The following is a 22,728-nucleotide window of genomic DNA, read 5'->3' as shown; positions in this document are numbered from 1 at the left end:
GTGGAGTCAGGATGTCTGTGATTTGCACACCAACACAAACCACTGAGTGGTCCACCAGTATAGTCAATATTATTCTGTACATGGAACATGAGATGGATGTAACTTTTTTTTGTTGTTGTTGCTTTAATTATAATAATAAGCATTTAAAGGGATATTTTTAATGTGCATACTTTCGTTTGCTGAATTATGCAGGTGCATATGAATTGAATGTGTCTGTGACACTGAGGGAATTTGCTATTTGTTAAGAGCATTCAAAAGCACTGAAGCGGTTTTCCATATTGGTCGGGAATAACTGTGAACCTTTCAATATGATGCTCCAGGCACTGATATTTCTCTTCTCCCTTAAAAGCACATTTACGTCCCAAACTATTAAAGAACCATGGATTTCTAAACAGGACATCTTTAGCAAGCAGTTTATTAAAGTCATATGTTTCCATTTGGATCACTCTGCCCCATGTGCTCTGTCTGTATATTTTGATCTTGTATGGGTACATGTCCTGCTGGACTGGAAGTATCACTTCCACCCTTTAGCAAGCGGCAGGGCCTTGTATGTCTGCTCAGGCTGTGCCCCCTGACAGCCATATTCCTGCTGGCAGTGCCTTTAGTCTCTGTAGCTTATCTTGACTGTGTACTGTACATATGCTCTAGATGTCTGGCCCTATAACTCTACGTTGAGAGGTTTACACACATTCAGTGGCAGTAGGCAGGTGCTTTCAACGTCTGAGCCATTGGGTCTGGTGCTTTAGGATTTTTGTTTGTGTTTTTGAGTTGTTTGTTTTGTTTAGTTTTATTTTTTTGTTTTGTTTTTTTGTTTGTTTTCTTTGTTATGTGGACAAATCAGTACTATTGGTCAATATTTTTTGTTTTGGAGTATCGAATGTTTCAAATATCTAGTAAGCTGTAAATATACGGTAGAATTAAATAAAAGGTCACCCTTTCTTGGTGATGAGTCTCTTTTATTTAAATTAAAATAAATGAAGCAACTAACTGGGGTTATTAACAATTAAACGTAATTTTAGAAATAATATGCTTTTTCAAAGTTACAAATAACATAAAGTTTATTAAAGTACGTTTTACAAGTCTTTCTACTTAATAATCTCGTTTTATTCAATGTGTTCCTTGCTGTTTCTTTGTAATTAGTTTCTACACCAATCTTTTTTGAATGTACCAACAATTCAGCAGTTTACATTATGAATAAAAGATAAATATATGTTTAGAAATAATAATAAACAAACATTTAAATTGAAATGAAACAACTAAATTGGGTTACACATAAATTTGTGGTTTTAATTATTATAAATATGAAATATAATTTTAAAAATGGTTTAAGAAATAATTTATGTTGTAATTAAAAAAATCATTTTAATTATTATAAAAACAAAAATAGCATTTCAGATACACAATATTACATTTTCATTTTTTTTTTTTTTTTTTTACCTTTTTACCTTTAAAAAGCTATTTACTACAAGTGTTTTACATACAATGCAACAATAGTGGAAAATATGGCAAAATAACATGTTATGGTAATATTAAATTCTTAGTAGTAGTTCACAAATTCTTCAGTTCTGTAGTATCATGGTTGCACAAATCATACAGCAGAGGGAACATAACCAGCAGAGGGAACCCTAATCATGTACAGTAGTTCAAATGCAAACATTTGCTCCAAGTGCAAAGGATGTCCAAAGATTATTTGTAATTGATTGAAGCATAATTATAGAATTTAGATATTATATATTTTGCATACTAATATATGTATTTATATGGTACTGTGTAGCAGCACACAGACAGCAAGGAATTGTCACAACTGTTGTCACAACTGTTGTGTCTAGAACAAATAAGAACAAGGGTCAGCTAGCGCACGTGTAGTGTATTGTGCACACTTGTGTACACGTGGCATATTACAAGAAAAACCTGTTACTTTTAGTTGTAAATTCGTTTGAACCAGCTCCATACTTTAAATTAACACACAGTAAAATCCACCTACAGATGTAACAGCATGACCATACTTGGAAACGGCTTGCAATATTTTAAGGACACCCAGAAACCTTTTAAGTCACCACAAAGAGACAGCAGTTGTGAGTGTCTGTCATTATGTTAAAGAGCCCTCATAAGGTGCAAGTGCTCACCCGTCCAGTCTGCTACTGAGAGGTCAACCTGAAAACAATGTCAATATGTCATCTGAAGACACAAATATAGACAGGTCTCAGCTTCCAAGACTGAGAATAGCATACTATGGCTTCAGTCCTGTTGTAAACACACCCAATTTAGCTTGACATGTCTCACCATATCACCCCTGTCACCCCTGTGTTGATATATATCTGGGCTGTGAAGAGTTTGACAACAACACCAGACTTGCCAAGGCAATTTAAGATTTGCAACACAGCTTAGGATAACACTAGGATAGTTGTGTTTTGATATTTTACATTTTTATTTTCCAATATTTATTTATTTTTGGAGACTGCCCTTTTGGTTGTGCTATCTATTTTTGGTTTATGTTTATGTAAATCTTTACTTCAAAGTTCAAAATTTGAACAAAAAAATCTTCCACTGACATTGAATTTTTGCTATTCAGTGATGTCATCATAATTTTTGTATACTGAGTCATAGTTGGTCTTCCTTTTTACATTTATTTGCATACAGATTTTTCTTTTTTATTCTCATAATTTTTTTATTTTATGTTAAATTTTGTTTTACTTTTTAATTTTTTTTCTTCCTTTTTACATTATATATATATATATATATATATATATATATATATATTTTTACATTTATTTGCATACAGATTTTTCTTTTTTATTCTCATATGTGGCCCTGTTTAGACTCTCTCTATATATTTTTTAATTTGTATTTATTTGTATTTATTTATTTTCACAAATATACAAACAACTTTGTACAAAGTTTGGTTAAAATAGTCTGAAACCTAAAAACTGATTGGTGAATGAAAAAAAAAAGAATCATTGTTTTTGCATATACTGTACTTGCCTTTTCATGTCTATTTATTTATTTATTTATTTTTTTTATTTTAATAACTTAGTCCTGACGTCCTCTACGACATAGAATAACATATAAAATTTTTTTCTTAAAAAAAAAACAAAAACAAAAACAAAAAAAAAAAAAAACATTTGTTTCTTATGCACAATGACAAAAAAAATCACAAAACTTTTTTTATGGTTCTCAGGAGGATATAAAACACACACACAAATCATTTTATTGTCATCACTACGGGAAATCAGTAACATTTTACCTCAACAAGCACTTCCCTGTGCCCTGACACTCGTTGTTTTGGCCGCGCCCCAGCCAGTCCCCTCACGTGCCCTGTTTGATGACGTCGCGCTGGGCGAAGCCGAAGAGGCTCTTAGCAACAAGCTAAGGAACCATTACGGGATGAAACGCGCATCCAAAACACTCAGACCATTCGTGAGAACACTTGTTTGACATGTCGGAAAGTGTTCGGAAGGGATTATAAGTTCATTTGACCTTCTTGTTTTTATAATGAAAGTAAGTTAGGTGTGTACTCTCCGGGAAAGAGGAAACGCTAGCCTGAGCTTTAGCTTCCCGCTGGACTGTGTGCTCTGGCTGGGATGACTCTTCTGTTCAAACCGACAACACGAAATTCAAGCGAGGCCGAGAGTGGAGGTGGTCGACATCGGTGTAATGTTTGGACTCAATCTCATTATGCTTTAGAGAGACGGAAACGCTTTTGTGTCCTGTTCAACTTTGATTCTTCATCTTCTTCATCATCATCATCATCATCGAGAACGAGCGCTTCTCACCCACCATTATTTGGTTTCGTCTGATGCAGTTGTGAATTTATGCACATCTAGCTCTAGTATCTATTAGTTGGGACCTTCTTGGTGAAAATACAGATACCTCTGTTACTTCTCCAGACTTGCAAAATTGATAAGCCTCGTGAAAACAGCTTAAAGGGGATCATGCCTGAACCCTGCAGCACTGTGAAGTAGTCTATCTAGCCCCTGAACATCTGACAAGCTTCTCCTCGGATATGAGACTACACCGACACTGAATTGCTGTTTTGGATGGATCTCGTTTCAGTGAAAACATTTTTCAGAGGAAAAAGAAATATTTGATTTCGACTGCATGCAACAATGATGATATTGAGCAGAAAACCAGATGGCCCCATAACTTCAGGTAATGAAATGTAATATCCAGCTCTGAGTTTGCTGTGGCTGGTCTTGGTTCACTTGGCAAGTGAAAACAGCCGATTAATAGTTATGAATTGCACTGTCTGTGTTAATATTTCTTTGTTAATGTAAGCAAAATTCACAAGCTTGCAACCACATTTTTTTTATTCCAGCTGATGAAGTTTCACATACACGTCAGCAGTTAAAATGCATGGGACAGTGGGAACAATGGCCCCTGTAAGCTGTATCATGTCCATATTAACAGTTTATTGAATTGACATGTCAGTAAGTTCTAGTAAAGGGATCTGAATGCTCAGTAAGTGTATTATATGTGAGGGCTTGTGTAGATGCACATATTTAAAAATGGCACGATTTTTTAGTTTATAATGTTTTAAACACTTTAGTGCTCATTTCATCAATCATGTTGTAATACAGCCTACTGGATTCATAATTTTAAAGGGATGCTTTACCCAAAACTAAAAATGTTCTCATTTACTAACCCTCATGTTGTTCCAAATGGGTAATTTCTTCTGTGTAACATAAAAGAAACTCTTTGAGAAATGTCTGTTTTTTTTTTTTTTTTTTTTTTTTTTGTCTGTGCAATAAAAGTCAATAGGGTTCGTTCATTGGACAGAAAAATAAACATTATTCAGATAATATCCTTATGTGTTCTACAGAAGAACTAAAGTCATGCAGGTTTGAAGTGACGTGAAAATTTAATAAATGTCATTAGGGTTCGTTAATTGGGGCCTAGGTCATTAAGATGATTTAATAACATAATCGTTCAGAGTTGTGGAAACTGCTGAAACTGAAATTAGTCATGAAGCTTTGTTTAATATGTAGCCACCTGCTGTGTAATGTGCTCAAGGAACTGTCTGTTGTCTGGCACACCTGTGACTTGTTTACATACCTCCCTAAGGGGATTTGTGTGTCTCAGATGGGAACATTGTTTTTTCCCTTTCTTCCTTGTGTAATAGAAATCCTCATTTATGTAATGGTTATATTGGATGATGATGTGGCGAGTGTATTAATATTTTGCTTGTGTATTCACAAACCTCATTTTCACTCTTTCTCCACAGCTCGCCACGGGGATGGTCTCTATGACTCCTACATGCGCACCGATCATGTTGTAAACCAGGACGCTGATGTGAATGGCCAGAGTCCCTCTGGACTGCCCCCTCTCCCAAAACACACTGTAAGTCCTGACTTCCTCTCCCCCCAGACCCAGTGCCCAGGAATTTCTAGGTGTCATCCTCTCATGCAAATCTTTTAGTGAGCCCTAAATGAAAATATTTCCCTAGTGCTCGCATGAACTGTTCTAAAGAACACGATTAAATTCTAAAGAACAGCTGAGCTTGAAAATCTGACCCACTGTGACGTATTTTGTATATCAGATTTCCGATCTCTGTTCTTTGAGCTCATTATGTTCAAATGATTTTTCACCCCTGTGGTTCAGAGTCTTAGCTAAGCACGTTCTGCTGCCACTTGTGCATCTTGGAAAGTCACGTATTTAAGAAAAGCTTTCCTCCCACATTCTTATAGTGGTACAAGTTACATCTGCAGCACATCAAGTCTGTTTATTGTGCCTCACAGCATGTGTATCACATGGAAAGCCAGTGCTTTTAATCTTTCAATAAATAAAATTTTATGTTGAGCTAATACACTAAAACAATATCAGGTGTTCAAACTAGACAGATTAAGCCTTTCAATGAGGTTCGTGTAGCTTACAGTATGATACGTCAACATGGGACTGGAGATGATAAAGGATATGATAATCCGATTCTCCACTGTACTATTATGCAATAAATAATTCTGTGTAAGTGTTGGATCTGGTGACATTATTTCCTGTATCGCTTCTTTGCATGCTCCTATACTGTGCTTCTGAGATCATAAAGACTATAGATAGACAATGTAATTGTTATTACCCTTAGTAAATAATTAACTAGCAATCTTCTCCAGTAAATGTTAATAATAACAATCTGGGAGGGGACGACTTTGATTTTCTGGCATTTGGGGAAATAAACAGTCATAGCAGCTTCCAGTAGTTCCAATCATTCATTATAGCTACCGACATAACAGATTTCATTTAAGTCATGTACTCCTTGTTGAGTCAACCAAACTCTTTGAGTTTTTTTGTTGTGATTGAACAGCTGATGCATTTGGCTTGTCTCTACAGTATCCTTCAGTTCCCAACACACTGGTTTCTATTTTTGTCTCACTCCTTGGAACTGCCTTTCCATGCCCCTCCCCCCTCCAAAACAATTGGCACAGTTTACTAGGCACCTTATAATTTTATCTGCATGACCTAATTTTTTTCCCCTTGCTCTTCTTCTTGTGCTATATGCAGAGCCAAACAGACAATATCTTGGGGTTAACTATAAATCTTTGATAGTGGAATCTTAAATGGAAATGGGACTTGGAGCAGCTATGGTGCATTAAACGTCCTGAATATGAAAGAGAGTTCCTCTATTCCCATTCACTCAGGAATGCCCATTGTGACTGGTATAAGCAACCACAATTAATCAGGGTTCCCACTCGGGTATGATGGTGAGGAAATATTCTACCAGTTAATCGACGTGTTACAACACCGGTATCACCTGGGGGGTGGGGTTCGTTGGAGTTTTCCTTCTTCTCCTCCCTTTCCTTCGCTTTTTATATAGCTTAATGCCTGTGCACATTTTACTTTCACTTTCAAATTAACGTCAATTCGGTGTCAGTTGCTTGAATGGACAACAACAAAATGGATATATTAAACAGAACTTTTGTTAATAAACCGAATAAAATTACACCATGCTATAGGGCTAATATGAAATTAATAACTTACACAAAATTTAAATCTATATATATATATATATATATATATATATATATATATATAAATTAATAAATAGGTAAATAAAATAAATTAAATACTATGGTACTGAAATTGGTTCTGAAAATCATTTGTTTTAATGTATAATTAAGAGCTCATATTAAAGAGCTGATTTTATAGTTCAGTCATGGCCATAAACTATTTTTCTAAAGACTTCTCAAGCAGAGGAATATATTAGATCCTTGTGTTTAATTGTCGCTGTAATTAAATTAAAAATGTCCTGGAAAAGTCCTCAAAGTCCTGTAAAATGAATGGTTTTCCCAGTCTACTAAAATGCAGTTAGTTCTGTATTTAAATTGAATTATGTTTTGAAGCATTCAGCACATTTCAAGGTCTTAACGATTAGACCCTTGCCTTGAAAGTTTTTTTTCTGTATGCCCTGTGAGTATGAAAGTAAAATCCTTTTCCACCAGTTTTCAGTTCAGGTTCCAATCAAACTGCAAAGACTGTGTCTGGTATTCTCTGTTGCTGCAATTATCACTCATGCATCAAACCTCTGGTCTCATGTTATTCCCAGGGTTACTAGGCAGCTGATCAGTTCTGCACGTTTGCACTATTGATTGTTTAACACTGGTCTGATAAAACCTTAGTTGCAGTACATAGATTTTTCAGGTCAACGCAGAAACCAGAAGCAATAAGAGATTGATTTTGAACATCCACTTGGCTGAAAAAATAATGGGGGCTTTGGTCAACCTCATTTTTGTCTTGTACAGCTTGATGTTACTGTTTGACAAACTTTTAAAATATTTCTTTACTTTTGAAGGTGTCAACAAGCCTACAATGAAGGATCACCAAGCAGTCCGCGGAGGACAGAAGGTGAAGTATTTTTACGAGGACACCTACAGTCGCAAACTCAATGGTGTGAGCCAGCACAATGGCACAAGCCAAGTACCTGCGAAGCCCCAACCTGCAGTCTCCAAAGACAGAAGCGTGGACAGCAACGGCTCTGTTAAGTCATCCGAGAGCGCAACAAAAGTCTCAAAGCTTGGCAGCCCAATGACCCCAGAACAAGCAGTCAAGCAATACCGGCAGCAACTGACTACCTTGGAGCAGCAGGAGATCCACAACTATCCTGAGATCTATTTCCTGGGACCAAATGCCAAGAAGAGGCAGGCAGTAGCTGGGGGCACCAACAATAGTGGATATGACGATGACCAGGGAGGATACATCCACGTACCTCACGACCACCTTGCCTATCGCTACGAGTTCCTCAAGGTGATCGGCAAAGGTAGTTTCGGACAAGTGGCAAAAGTTTACGACCACAAGTTACAGCAGCACCTCGCCTTGAAGATGGTGCGCAACGAGAAGCGCTTCCACCGCCAAGCTGCTGAGGAGATCCGAATTCTGGAGCACCTGAAGAAGCAGGACAAGACAGGCAGCATGAACGTAGTCCACATGTTGGAAAATTTCACCTTTCGCAATCACATATGTATGACTTTTGAGCTGCTTAGCATGAACCTGTATGAGCTCATCAAACGCAACAAGTTTCAGGGTTTCAGTCTCCCGCTGGTACGCAAGTTTGCACACTCTATTCTCCAATGCTTGGAAGCACTCCATCGCCATAAGATCATCCACTGTGACCTGAAACCAGAGAATATCTTACTGAAGCAGCAAGGCAGGAGTGGGATCAAGGTCATTGACTTTGGCTCTAGCTGTTTCGATCACCAGCGTGTCTACACGTACATCCAATCCCGCTTCTACCGTGCACCCGAAGTCATCTTGGGATCGCGATATGGTATGCCTATAGACATGTGGAGCTTTGGTTGCATTCTGGCAGAGCTGCTTACTGGATACCCTCTGTTTCCTGGTGAAGATGAAGGTGACCAGCTGGCCTGCATGATGGAGCTACTGGGTACACCACCTCAGAAACTGCTGGAACAAGCCAAGCGTGCCAAGAACTTTATCAGCTCCAAAGGCCACCCACGCTACTGCACGGTCAGCACACTTACTAATGGCACTGTCGTCCTCAACGGGAGCCGTTCTCGCCGAGGAAAATTGCGAGGTCCCCCAGGAAGCAAGGAGTGGGGGGCGGCCCTCAAAGGCTGTGAGGATGCCGTGTTCATTGACTTTCTAAAGAAGTGTCTGGATTGGGACCCTAGTACTCGAATGACACCAGTTCAGGCCTTAAGACACCCCTGGCTCTACAAGAGACTGCCTAAGCCTGCAGTTGGTGGCGAGAAGTCCATGGTGCCCAAACGGATCACAGAGCACAGCACCTCTTTCCCTACTATCATGTCCAAGGTACCCCCTGTTATGGGCTCAACCAACAACAAACTGCGGACCACCATGATAGGGGACTCCACTGGAAGTATACCTTTTCGCACAGTGCTACCGAAGCTTGTTTCATAGAGATTCTTTAGCTTTTCAGGGATAAAGACACATGTAGCAGTTTTAGAAGTGGATTTTTTTTTTGGTTGGTTTTTCTAAACGAGTGTCAAAACTCACAGTTTAAAATTTTTAATGAAGTATAACAAGCAAAAACAATTTTATACAACTATACTGTGTTTTTATCAAATGGCCTTCAGAGTGAAAAATTCAAAGTTGACATCAGGGCTGTTTTTTACACCTTGGTCTTGAAATGAGTGCTGTTTATTGGAGTGGGTGAAATTTTGATGCTGACTGCTCATCCTGTCTTTTCTAAAGTTTACACTACTTCTGCTCAGACAAACATACAACTTTTGTATTTCTAAGGGCTGCTTTGCAACTCCTAGTATACTTTTTGAGGGCTTAGAGTGGATTTTTTGCAGTTGTAGGTCAATCATCTGAGTCTAATCTTCATTTAAAGCAAATTGAAAATGTCTGTTTAGTGTTCTAAAGCCCATGTTATCATCTTAAAAATGATCTTGAGCTAATTCAGATGAGCACAATTCTTATTTTAGTATCCTCACCAGTCACTTGCATCCCAGTGAGAGGTCAAACTCTAAGCTATTTCTGTCCACAGCTGTTTATTTTTTGAGAAGCTGTTGCTTTGAGTTATGCTAGAACAAGATGAAGAAAGTTATATTTGTTTGTAAGTAGTAGATTAATGCAGGTCACAATGCTGTCTAATGGCCATTCCTGGGAGGTATTGGGAATGATGGGCACTATTTAAATGTCGTAGGAGCATTTTTTTATCATTGTTTTTTTTGAAAGATATTGGTCAGGTTTCACTTGAAGACAACAGGCAGTATCACGTGTTTGGCTGTACATGGCGGTATGTATTTCCCCAAAGCTGCTGGTGGGGGAAGGGAATTGTTGGCAATATTTTCAATAACAATGTGCTTGCTGTTTGCACTCAGTGCTGATGGATACCAAACAGCTAGTGTAAGGACTTCATAAACATATTCAAATTACTAGCTAACAAAAGGTTGATGACAGGCATCCTTCGGGATTCTGTTTGTCCTATGAAACACTCTCTTGTCCAGTAACTTTTAATATTTAATTTTTGCTTTGTTTGCAACTACAGCAACTATTCTTGTCATGCATACTGTGATAGAAGAGAGCTCAGCATCAGTACATATATTGGTTAATTTCCATTGACTGGTTGATTGGGTGGTCTGAAATATCTCTACACAGTGACCTATTTTGTTCCCTTCTGTTAGGTTTACAAGAGAATCTTGTTCTTTATACAGTCAAGCATGCAGCACGTTCACCCACCCACAATGGCGCTGGTCAGTGTCTGCACTTTGAATATTTGTCCATGTGAAACCCATTATTAGGACAAACGAGATATGCATTTGCTTGTTCAGAAGGCTGTTGTATGATCTAATGTACACATGTTTGTGACACTGCCACACTCTTTCTAGCTGTGAATTGAACACTTAATGCTTAGAAGCTAATTTTTGCAAGGTAAGACACTAATCTGCTGAAGGACTGTGAAAATGAACTGCGCTTAACCCATTGCCCCTGACAGGTGAGTGCAAAGCATCTGTGTGCTACCTGGACCAAGTGGACACCAGGCAAGTAGTTGTGAAAGTCCTCCTAATTGGAAAAACAACGTTGTCTTTTCACGCCTCTTTCTCAGGTTTTAACCTTCCTTTGGGATTTAATGGACATTTATACATGATTCCACACACCTAGCAGGTGTAAAGATGATGATTTGGCACTCAATAATGCTAGGTTTCAGAAAAACTTTATAGCTTTAGAGACGTTGGTGCTCCAATTAGACTATACACTCCAGTCATCTATGGTGTCTTTGTCCAATCTCAATCATTTTTGGGTTCATACGTGGTCTCCTGCAAAGTTTCAGTTGTTCTGTGTTCTTGGAATACATCAGGGAAAAGTGTCCAGGCAAAAGTGGTTTTAGTGTTTTTCTACCTCTTTCTTGCTTTTAAAATCCATCTTGTATGCTCTAGAGAGATCTCTACCACACAGATAATACCATTTTTCATATTTACATCTTTCTACTTCGCTTCAGCATTCCTGCCTGTTTGCGTTATCTTGAATTTTTCCACCAAAGCACCCTTTCACTTGGCTCTTTGTGGTTTGTCTCGGTGCGTGAACCCCTCAGTTTGGGGGGAATCTAGTCTTGTGCCTTTAACTGAACACACTTGACTAAATCGGCACTAAGCACAGGATGACAAGTGTTTCTCTTCCAGCTTTAATGGTCAGGTTTTTGTATTGCTTTTATTTCACCCTTTTATAGAGTTTTTACTGTTAGTCGTGTTTTAAAGAGAAGTAAAAAAAAGAGATAATCATGTAATTTTCCTTTAAACTCTTGTCTGTTGACTGCTGGCCATGTGGTTCAGAGCATGATAATCACAGAATGCATGAAAAAAGTGATAAAATTAAACCAGAGTAAATGACAAGATTTAAATAATGGCAGTGTGTGTAAGTAACCAAATGAGCTTGTATTAGTTTCTTTTTCTAAAAGAAATAAAATCAATATTACCAATCTTTTGTTTGAAATCTGTCTGTTTTTCAAACATTTAACAACATTCAAAGGTTAGTTTACTCAAAAATTCACTATTTTTGATGATCTTTTCCCGTAAAGATGGCATGAACTGAAGATTGAAGATGATTATAGATCTTATGCTAAATCATTCATCCAAGCGTTTCATTTTATGAAATTTTATTTGTGTTTAATAACATGGTGTGGTGTTTTTTTTTTTTTTTTTTTTTTTTTTTTTTTTTTTTGAAATATGTGGAAAATCCAACCCACATCTGGTGCATATACCCGAACTACATTTTTTTTCTTTTTGGGTAATTCATTACTCTCAAATGTATGTCACAGAACGGGTAAAAGTACAGGATCTGGTGCTACTTCCAGTTAAGTGCGACTTTAAGCTATTTTAACTTCTCCAGTTTAAAATGACTGAAGGAAGTGCACTTCCAAAATACACTACACAGTTGTAGTGAAATCTGAACAATAATGTTTTAGTCCATGGTAAAGTGTTCTTCCATGGTAAACTTTACTCAACAAACCAGCAGGCTCCTGAACACACCTATGAAATACAATATGTGCACTAAAACATCATTAGAATTTGTTTGAACATCGTTTGCATACTTTCATTATTATTAATCACACAAGTGTGCATAACTTCTAGAAGTGGTCTTTGCGTAAATGTTAGTCTTGCCCAAATATTCAAGAGGTGCTTTGTGCTGGTCCACATGTCCATAGTTTTAATAAAATTGAAGTCGGGCTCATGTAAACAAGCCTGGTCCCATTTTAAAGTGACCCTAATATGCCACTAGACACCAAAATTAGACAAAGTGATGTGGAGAAACAACAGGATACTTGAAAACGTGGCAATATGACGCAATATATGAATGTGTGTCTATTAGACTGTGATCTCCGGCTTCACTGAAACTTGTTGAACTCCCCTGAGGGCAGCAGCAGAGAGAACAAACCGGTTGGTTGGTATATTTACATATGATGAGCTCATTATAATGCCACAATATTAACATGTTCAAAGCGGATGTGCCCTGTATAGGAACAACATGAAAACTTATGTAATCTTTTTATGTACCAATATCCCACTTAGTCACGATATAATTTGTCAAATAGGTGGTTCTGGGGATATTGGTGCATTTATAATGGCAAAAATATCCAAATTACTTCAACCACTTTGTTCTCCCAGCTAATGTATCATTTCTCCAAACACGTACAATTATAAATTCAAGAGAACTTAATTAAATTTACCCTTCTCCCTTTTCCTTCCACCCACTTCTGATTTTCCTCAATGAGCTTTTTAAACATGTTGTTTGCCTAACCTCATAAAAGCAGAAATATCTTTTGTTGAACTTCTAATGAAATTTTCTAATGAGCTTTGAGTTCAGTGCTGTTTAAAGTGAAAGCTGTTCTGACAGCATTTCTAGCAACCTTGGTTCATCTACCTTTGTGTTACCAATGGCTAATGTTTAACAAATAGTTTTTAGAATATGCATAGTATACGGGTGTCTCATTTTACATTCAACCACCGTTTTGTTTGAAAAGTAGTCAGAGAAATATATTTACACTGGAAAAAAAAAAGTGTTTTTTTTGAAAAGTAGTCAGAGAAATATATTTACACTGGAAAAAAAAAATGCTTATTTGTGACATTAATTAATTGAGACATACAACATGCATTTGGGATTAATCAGAGCAGCTGTGTGACTTTAAAATCCTGTCTGGGGCAAGTCATGAGCGTCTCTTCTCCAGTCTTCAACGTGTCCAATCAGGCTCAGAACAACAGTGCGTCAAGCACTCGTTTCTCATTGAGATTTAGGAATGACATGGTTATTTAGCCTCACAGAACTGTCCTGCTAGAAGAGAGCAGATTAAGTCAATCCCATTAAGGATCCAACACACTGAACGTATGGCCCTCATCGGTGGCCAGGCACAGCTCGAATGGTCCAAGTAGTCGCATCCTCCCTCCCTTCACCCTTTGTGTCAGGGACAGCCTTCCAGGCTGAGGGGTTTACAAAGACTTAGTCCGGTAGCCATATGGAGCCTTCACGGGGGATTGTAGACCAGCTGTTGTGATGAGAGTGTGACCGTTCATTAATGTTACAGAGGAGTATGACGAGGAAAAACCAAACGCTGCAATCCTCTAATTAATGTACATGCATAGCACACACACATGTTGAGTAAGAATGTCAGTTTCAATTCTTTTCAGTACTGAATGAATTCTAAGTATGCTTCTAATCAAAATTTCTCTCACTTTGTCCACTATTTTGGATTTATATTTTTGCTGAGCTCATTGCAGTGCATTTATCCCAAATTTGGTGTATTTGGAGGCTCAATAGACCCATGGGAACAAATGAGTCCTATGATGCCTTAAAATTCTGTCTATGTAGGGAGCTCACTAGGAGTGGTTATTTTGCATTTAGTCCAAAATATCTCTGAATTCTCAAGAAAAATGCAGTTGTATATAAATGTTATGCTCATGGAGAAACATTTGTGTGTAGGTGCATCCAAAATCGCGTACTTATGCACTATTCCATGACTTTTTTTTAGTATGAATAGTGCGAGTAGTGCAATTCACACTGAATATTCCAAAAAGAAAAAGGTAACTTTAAATACCCGGATGATGCACTTAAATAACAACAACAACAAAAAAAGTGAAGTGTTGGACACTTCATGCACTCATGTCGCAGCTTTAGTAGTGAAGGGGGAGGGGCTATCAAACTCCAATTATGAATGACAAAATGACCTTATATAATTCATACACTACTGAGTTGAGTACATAGTGCATAAGTACATTACATGAGTGCACAGTGTATAGTGCGTCATTTGGGACGCAGCTTGTGTGTTTTCTCTGGAAAAGGCATGATCTCGTGAATGAATTCATTAAACTATCCTGCACAAAATAAAAGAATCAAAGCAACACAGCTGTTATGATACAACGACTTCAGGGCAATTCAATGAATGATAACCAGAAGGAAAACATCCTTTTTGTTTATTCATATTGTTGTCACGCACTTCAAGCTTTTGCATGCCTCTTGATGCACTGCTTTTAGAGAATGTGATTAGCTTTGGTATGGTGTGTTTCAAAGTCACATGATCTCGTGCTTGGTTTACAGAATACAAGCAAGAATGCACCCATTGACTTCATTTAGTTCTTATAAAGGCATTAATTGAGGAAGATACTTTATTTTTTCCCTGACATTTTTATTGTGATGATGCAAGCAGTTTTATAGAGCCTATTTTGAAGCCCACTATTGTTACAGTTAGTTTAGGATTTATATGCTTGTTACCTTGAGGTGATCTAATAAAAAGAACTGTAATGGATCGAATGCATCAGCGATAAACACACACACACACAAAAGACATATTACTGTATGCTTCCCTGGATCTGAGTGATAGTCATATTGACATCTTTCATGCTAACTGAACAAAATGCGTCGTGAGTCACTGATGTATCATAAAGTTTTCACACACTGTTGTTGTGAACTACTTTCCTATAAACAAGCCCCTATAAGCCATGACCCTGTAATTATTGTGACAGTTGTTCTGAGAATCGACCACACAGGTCTAATTTAGCTGGTAAAAATGTGGCCTTCATGAAAGGATGTTTTTCAAGAATTAAGGACTGAACAACAGACCTGGGAAGTCCTGATTTACAGCAACTCTTCTAGTGAAAATGTTTCAGGATTGACAAGATTGCTAAATATGAATCATTCATCTGTGGTATGTGCTACTGGACAAAAAAAAACAATGTGTTTGTCTGCGTATGCCCTCATTGAACTTCTTTGTTTCCATTCTGATAATGTTTCGAGTTTCGCTATTGGGTGGGAGGAATACTTTATTAAAGCTCAGCAATCTCGCACCACCCCACCCCCCTCACAAAGGCATTCGTTCAGCTGAAGTCTAACACATGTCCTCACAAGCCGTACAGAGGTCCCCACAACTGTGGTGGCAAACAGTTTGAAAGGTGGGGCTGCATTTTAGGAACATTTGTCCCACAACCCGAACATTCCGCATTCCAGCCCAGCGACCAGAGCCACAGTAACAGGAGCACTGCGAGCACTGCTCGAGGGTCAGGATGGGACTAGCACACAGACACGGAAGAAGTAGCTATACTTATGATAAGTGTGGCCTACTTACTGTATAATACCCCAGCAACGGGTCAGATGTATAAATATTATAAGAACATGGCGATATTTCACTTTAACAAAATGTAGTGAACAAAACTGACAATTATTTAATTACTAAAAATAACTGAACTGCAGAATTCACAACATGTACAGTATATGATTACCTTTCATTTCTTTAATTTCAGCTTTTTTAAATGTATCTTAAACATATTTTAATTTGTTGCCAAGGAAAATATTTTTAAGGTAGAATTTTTCATCTAAGAATCAGATTTTTTTTTTCTTTTTCAGGTTTATTTCAGTTAACAAAATACATTTTTAATAGTTTTACTTTCAGTTAATAATAACAACACTGTTATTCAGAGGCTTTTGTACAGGTATTCTTTATCTTATCAATGTTTTTTTTTTTTTTCTCTGGATGAACTTCCTCATTCCTCTGTGTCTTACCTTTGTCTCGTCTCTTTCTCTGTGACTCTTATGCTCTGTCTGTCATCTGTTTTTTTGTTGGTTTGTTTATGGCTGAACTCAGCACGCCTCAGACAGCACTGGAATAGCACATGACCCCACAGTCTGCCTGGAGAGCAGCAAAATGAGATCATGTTCCTCTTCTGGAGTGTTCATCCGAGGAGCATCTGCCCAGGAACCCCATATATTGTGCCTCATTATGACAATTTATTTCTGAAGGAAAAAAAAGAAAAATAAGAGCAGATGCTGTGAGTTTTTCTTATTCTTTCTATTCCTCTCATGGAGACCCTCAAAAAAAAAAAAAAAAAAAAGAAACTCAGCATCTGCTCTTATTTTCCTGTCTTCCTGGCTCCCCAAAAGTAATTTCCTCCCTCTTTTCTGTTTTCTGTTGCCTTGCATAGTCCTTAAAGAGGTCACAGAACCAGCATCACTGTTCTGTGACGCAACTCTCTCAAGTAGCCCTCTCTATATCCTGCCATTCTAATGGTGATGTTTAAATAGCTGGGGCAAGAGACATCAACACCAACTGACTCCACACTTACAGGGCAAAGTATCTTTGTCATCATGGCAACAGTCTGGCCCCAGATTTGTTTATGTAAAATGTTTTTAATAATGATATCATTATTTGTTTGTTACATAGGGCAATATCAAACCAAATTAGAAAAAAATGTATTTGGACAACGGAGTGTTGACATCAGCACAGGGAATAAATTATGGCTGACCTTTTAATGCACTGAGCAGACTTGGTGACTGCAGTATATACTACTGTTTACAAAAGAGAAATAACTTTTGGATTGCAGCCCCTGTTCTCTCAGGAAAGGATTTTTTCTAAAGCAGTGTTATGAAAATTGCTGTTAGCATCCTGTGAGTGGCCTACTTTCCCCCTGGGCAACCTTCTGGTTCAGAGTGTGCTATACAAAGATGTAACTGGGGTATGAGTCTTGTGCAGATTATGCAGGGCCTTCACGCAAACCTGATTCAGTAAAACTCTCCTTAGTGCACAGTGTTGGATATTGTTAGTGATGTGTCCAAAGTTGTCAGTTTGATTTCCAAATTATGTGACAGTGTTTTACTGAAGATAGTAAAGTGAATTAATGTTAAGACATATTTTAAAACAGCTCAGTGATGTGCACAAACTGACTCTGTTTGGGATTCAGCTGTGCCACATACACAGAAATCAACATACACAACACAATTAGGGTTATAACCAACAGATGGATTTGAATTTAAACACTTGGTTTTGAGTAGAAAAATATATCCAATTACCAACAAATAAATACATAAATTTGACATAAAAAACTAAATGTGACGCAGTGAAGCTTTTTTAAACTGTAAAAAAAAAAAAATCTAAATTGGAAATAAAACAAAGATTATTGAATTATTTCAGATTTAAAATTGCATTTTTAATTCATTGTGTTGCTTGATGTTTATTTGTCACTATTTGTGGAACTTATTAGTCATTTTTTGAGTGAAAATAGTTTCAAAGTAAATTCTACACTAATTTTTTATTTTTTATTTTTTCAGTTATGCCCCAGTACGTGCTGGGAGCAAAAGATTTTATTTAACTTTATAGCTAACTTGTTATTATTAAACAGTGCTAAGTTATTTCTGCTGTATTTATTTCACCACACATTTCACGCATGTTTATATCACCTTTTTTAGTGCATGGATCTGACTGCAATAATCTAAGTATGACATTTATGTTATGTTTATGTTATGTTATGTTATTATTTATTTTTTATATTATTATTGTGCATCTTTATATGCAATAACAGTCAAACTGACTCTAGGCCAGAGCATATTGTACATGGACATTGTCTCATTTCACAGGAAGCTTGTTGCTAAGCGTCACTGTTGCTAGGTAAACAAGTTATTTGTAGCCAGTGTCAGATTTCAGTTGGGAGGTTGCAATGCAGAAAAAACATCCTGGACAAGATTACAGGTGACTTCGATCCTGCCTTTCCCTGTGGTTCATAAACAGGAGTGGTGGTTTGTTCTTCTGAATAATGCAAATAATAATTCAGATCGTAACTACTTTTCCATTGTGTACTGGGTTCACCAGGGTTGAGCTTTTTAAAATGATGCTTTCAAAGAATACAATAATATACAATAATGATTCTCCGCAGGTCTTTGCAATGCCGAGTGGCATATTCACCTTCATTCAGCATGTTTGTCTTATATAACATATAATGTAGTTATAAAATGCATTTAATGAATCATAAAACAATAATCAACACCTAATTACATTTTTGACATTATGCACCACTTTTCAAATGTTTGGGGTTGGTAAAACTTTTCAGTGTTTTTGAAAAAGGTATTTTATGATCACCAAGACTGCATTCATTTGAAACTCACTCAAGAAACATTTATAATCAATGTTGAAAAAAAATGTATTTTATTTTAACCAAGACTGCATTCATTTGAAACTCACTCAAGAAACATTTATAATCAATGTTGAAATAAAAAGAACAGATTTTTTTTTTTTTTAATTTGATACAAAAAAATTATAAATGTCTTTACTATCACTTTTGATCAGTTTAATGTACCCTTGCTGAATCAAATTAAATTTCTTTCAAAGAAAACAAATCTTGCTGACCCCAAACTATTGACCAAGACTGCATTCATTTGAAACTCACTCAAGAAACATTTATAATCAATGTTGAAAAAAATACATACCGTCACAAAACAGGAGAGTAGTCTTCGTCAGTGCAGTGCTACAGGCTTTATTAACAGAAATTAGCAAAACAGGCTGGAGCAATTGAGTTGGTATATACTAGTGGTACATAGCAACTTAACTGGCAAAACAGGTTTGAAATGGTGTCCTTGTTGAGTAAGAGATGGATGAGTAATAGTAGATCTGAGTCAGGACAGATGATGAAGGACTGAAGATGATTCCAGGACGCAGTAGATGACAGCGAGCAGAACTAAGAGAGTCGGGAATTAACACACCTAGGTGGTTTTACGTGTTGTGACGTGGAACTGGTGAACTGAGTCAGAATTCAGGTGATTGAGATCATGTGGGAGGATTTATGGGATCTGGTCCGTAGCACATATATATAAAAGTCAATAAGACATCAAATTCAGCTAGGGTCAAGATGTCAAGGAAATTAATATTTTGTGTGTGTGTGTGTGTGTGTGTGAGTGGTTTTCAGATGTCTATGTTTGTTGTCTTTGTTTGTTGCATATGAGCAAATGGTAAAAGAAGAACAGGGTTTCTATGGCCAGGCCTCCTGCCGAGCAGCTGTTGGCATGCTGAAGGAGCAGCTCAGCTTTGTTCTCCTACCACACTGACTGCTGAGTGCTTTCCCCTGTCAGCAGGACTGGGCTCAAAGCAAGGCCTTGAAGGACTCTATATCCTTCTGCTCATGACAGGGTGCTGTTTGCAAGTCTCATTTCCACTGGTCCGAGGTCAGTTTTGTGGAATATGTCACACTGATTAATACAATTATTTGGGTCAGCAAAGCTAGTCATGGATCAGTATAAAAGGAAACAAGGCAGCAGTCAGGTCAGTGTAAGTGAGGGACTCCTGCTCATCTGCTCCATCAGAGCCACAGCAATTACAGTCAACGTCACAAGCAGAATGACAACCAAACAAACTGCCATAGTATATTCTGTTACGTCCGATTTAAGTTTTCAATTCATCTTTTTTTTCTTTTTTTCTTTTTTTTTTTCGTGAGAAGTATTTAAACTCATATTTCACTTAGGTTACAGCAAATGCACTGTAAAGGACCAAATTATGAGTTGAGAATATTTCGATTTATTCATTTAGCAGATGCTTATGTCCAAAATTACTTATTAATGAGGAATACAACAAGTGATTCATCATAAAGAGGCAATAAATACGAGAAATTTTAGGGATAGAATGTTTCAGATGTTGCTTATAATAGTACAACTATGTCTATGTCATATGAGTAATTAACTGTTGTATAAAAGCACTCTTGAGTGATTCTGTTATTTATAACCTGATGAAGGCTCATTAGCCGCAACGTGTCAGTGTGCGGTCGCTTGTTACCTGCTTTTAAATACCTACGCCATGACTGAATAAATGCTTTTTATATTTTTTCCTTAAATTGTCAAGTTCCTTGTATTTATATGATTGTAAGAATTATACCACACCCAAAGAGCACCAAGAAATTGATTTTACACCCCGCACAGCACTTTTTGCATTCTTTGTTTTCTAAAATAATGTATGTAAAGTGTATCTCTCTCCATCTCTCTTTCTATATATATATATTTCAATGGCTGTGAATTTTCCAGGCCTGGATGTCTTTATATTACAGGTTTTCCATGACTGTGCAAACCTCGAATAACCATTTCTTATCTCCTCATAAACATCTGAAGTGGTCTGCATTATCTTGCGTTGGGCAAAATGTGATCAATCTTGAGGACAAAGAGAGTGAAATCAATTTGATATTTGGTTCCATGTTCCCATTCAACTTCTGCAATAAAAGATTGCCGAAAACAACCTTACAAGCCTCTGTAAGAGAGAACAGACTAAAACATCACAGTGCCATCAATATGAGATCTCTAAATAATTCAGCTCTTTAGTTACCTCAAGTAAATGCCAGTCTGTTTTGATATTAAGAATGCAGAATCGTTTTATGTAAGTCCCACTATTATATTCGGTTGTAGCACAAATCTTACAAGTGTGCTTTTAGCCGTCTTGTGAATAATGCAGCTTGTTGAACACATCATCCTGGAACATTGTCTCATAGGTTAACCCTAATAAAGAGTTCAGATAATTTTAAATTTATATCTCTAGTCAAGCTACATTTGTCAGTCATTGTTCATATGCACCGTTATTGCCATGTAATTCAAATATAGCCATTTATTTAATCCAAAACAAAGTGTCACATTTATTCTCTTGTGACTTGTACTGAAACCGACTACAGTGCATTGTCTCTCAGGCCAAAGTGTAGCTCAGTCGACAGTGTTGACCACAAATAACAAGGTGTAAATATTTGATTTGAGGTGTAATGCAGTGCATTCTATAGTTCAAGGTTTGACTGGTCAGCATTGCATTATATCCATTACAGCTTGCCTTGGAAAACTCTGTGCAGGAGACATCTGTGCACACTATTTGAGCTGAAGTGTAATTGGCCAAGAGGCCTTGCTAGGGGTAATTCAGTTAATCCTATTAGGCAGTGACATCTACACTGAAACATGAGGCTTGTATTTGCAGCAATATTAGAATGTGATACTTATGCAGATGTCTGAGGCATGGCTGTTTATTTAGAGCTATCTCTGGATGACATGGAGAGGGATTAGCTTAGAGAGAGGTTAACATTCATGCAAAAATGATAAGGAAACACCTCAGATGGCCTTTGGTTCAAATACCCCAAGATGGCCATTGCGTATGTATGAGCGGAGACTCATAGTAGTGCCCATCCCATGTCTGCGGAGTATGTCTGAGGGACGGACACCATGATGGATAGGAGTGGTAAATGTAGCCCAGGTGAACAGCATTCAAAATACATGCACAGAAAAATAATAATCAGTCTTAAATCCATACAAATAAAGTAAGTGAATTAACCATTTCACCCTCAAAACCTGAATGTCATTATCATTTCAAGAGTTAATTTCATTTATTAATTTCACCCAACCCCCCCAAATTATTATTATTTTATTTACTATTTATATATATATATAATTTATTTCAATTTTATTACTACAGTTCTTTTCATTTTTAATTCTTATTTTTATTTATGTTCAGTGATTGGAACTTCTGGTTTGGTTGGGGAGAGGTTGAAAAAAATTTTAAAAACATATTCGGGTCATTCATATATGTGTACTATATTAGAAATATATGAATTATTTGAATATTTCAACTTTAAAAAGTTGCCCCATGTATCATCAGCCTTAGAGTATGAGGCCTAGAATGGGGAAGAGGAAAACCACATTTTAAAGGCTCTAGGTGAATAATGGCAAAAATCTCATCAAATGAAATACTTTAAAATTTTCTTCATGCTTGCCTTAAATTACATAGATTATCCACAAGCATTGTAGCATATAAGAGTGACTTATGTTTCAGGGGTAATCTTGCACACAAATGGCTCTTGTAATCTAAATGCAGGATCAGAAGGTTTAGCCGGATTTGCCGTCTGTGCCCAGAAGCACCTAACACATGAACCGATAGATCTGTAAGATGAAGCAACTGGCTCACATTTCCTTATTGCTGCTGGACAGAACTGATCAGAGATCAGCTGGGAATTGTAGAAAAGAGTCGGCAGCAGGTGTGTGGATCTTTTGTACGTC

The 22,728-nt window shown here is 37.1% G+C and overlaps 1 protein-coding gene across 1 annotated transcript; it reads left to right on the top strand.

Moving 5' to 3' along the window:
• Positions 1–3,260: 3,260 nt before the first annotated feature.
• On the top strand, positions 3,261–11,887 carry LOC109083868 (dual specificity tyrosine-phosphorylation-regulated kinase 2-like). Its single transcript, XM_042766264.1, has 3 exons — positions 3,261–4,149; positions 5,222–5,337; positions 7,777–11,887. The coding sequence occupies exons 1-3, from the start codon at positions 4,107–4,109 to the stop codon at positions 9,361–9,363; spliced, it is 1,746 nt and encodes a 581-aa protein (XP_042622198.1). The 5' UTR covers positions 3,261–4,106; the 3' UTR covers positions 9,364–11,887.
• Positions 11,888–22,728: the final 10,841 nt, after the last annotated feature.

The sequence above is a fragment of the Cyprinus carpio genome, chromosome A11 (assembly GCF_018340385.1).
Source record: "Cyprinus carpio isolate SPL01 chromosome A11, ASM1834038v1, whole genome shotgun sequence".
Classification (NCBI taxonomy): Eukaryota; Metazoa; Chordata; class Actinopteri; order Cypriniformes; family Cyprinidae; genus Cyprinus; species Cyprinus carpio.
Note: the sequence above shows the minus strand (reverse complement) of the source record. Positions and strands in the feature narration are given on the sequence as shown.

What these genes read in the sequence shown, in the direction of transcription:
- LOC109083868 (XM_042766264.1), top strand. Translation starts at nt 4,107, where the DNA reads ATGATGATATTGAGCAGAAAACCAGATGGCCCCATAACTTCAG. An exon ending in AGATGGCCCCATAACTTCAG is followed by an intron (nt 4,150 to 5,221) that starts GTAATGAAATGT and finishes CTTTCTCCACAG; the next exon opens with CTCGCCACGGGGATGGTCTC. An exon ending in CCCCTCTCCCAAAACACACT is followed by an intron (nt 5,338 to 7,776) that starts GTAAGTCCTGAC and finishes TTTACTTTTGAA; the next exon opens with GGTGTCAACAAGCCTACAAT.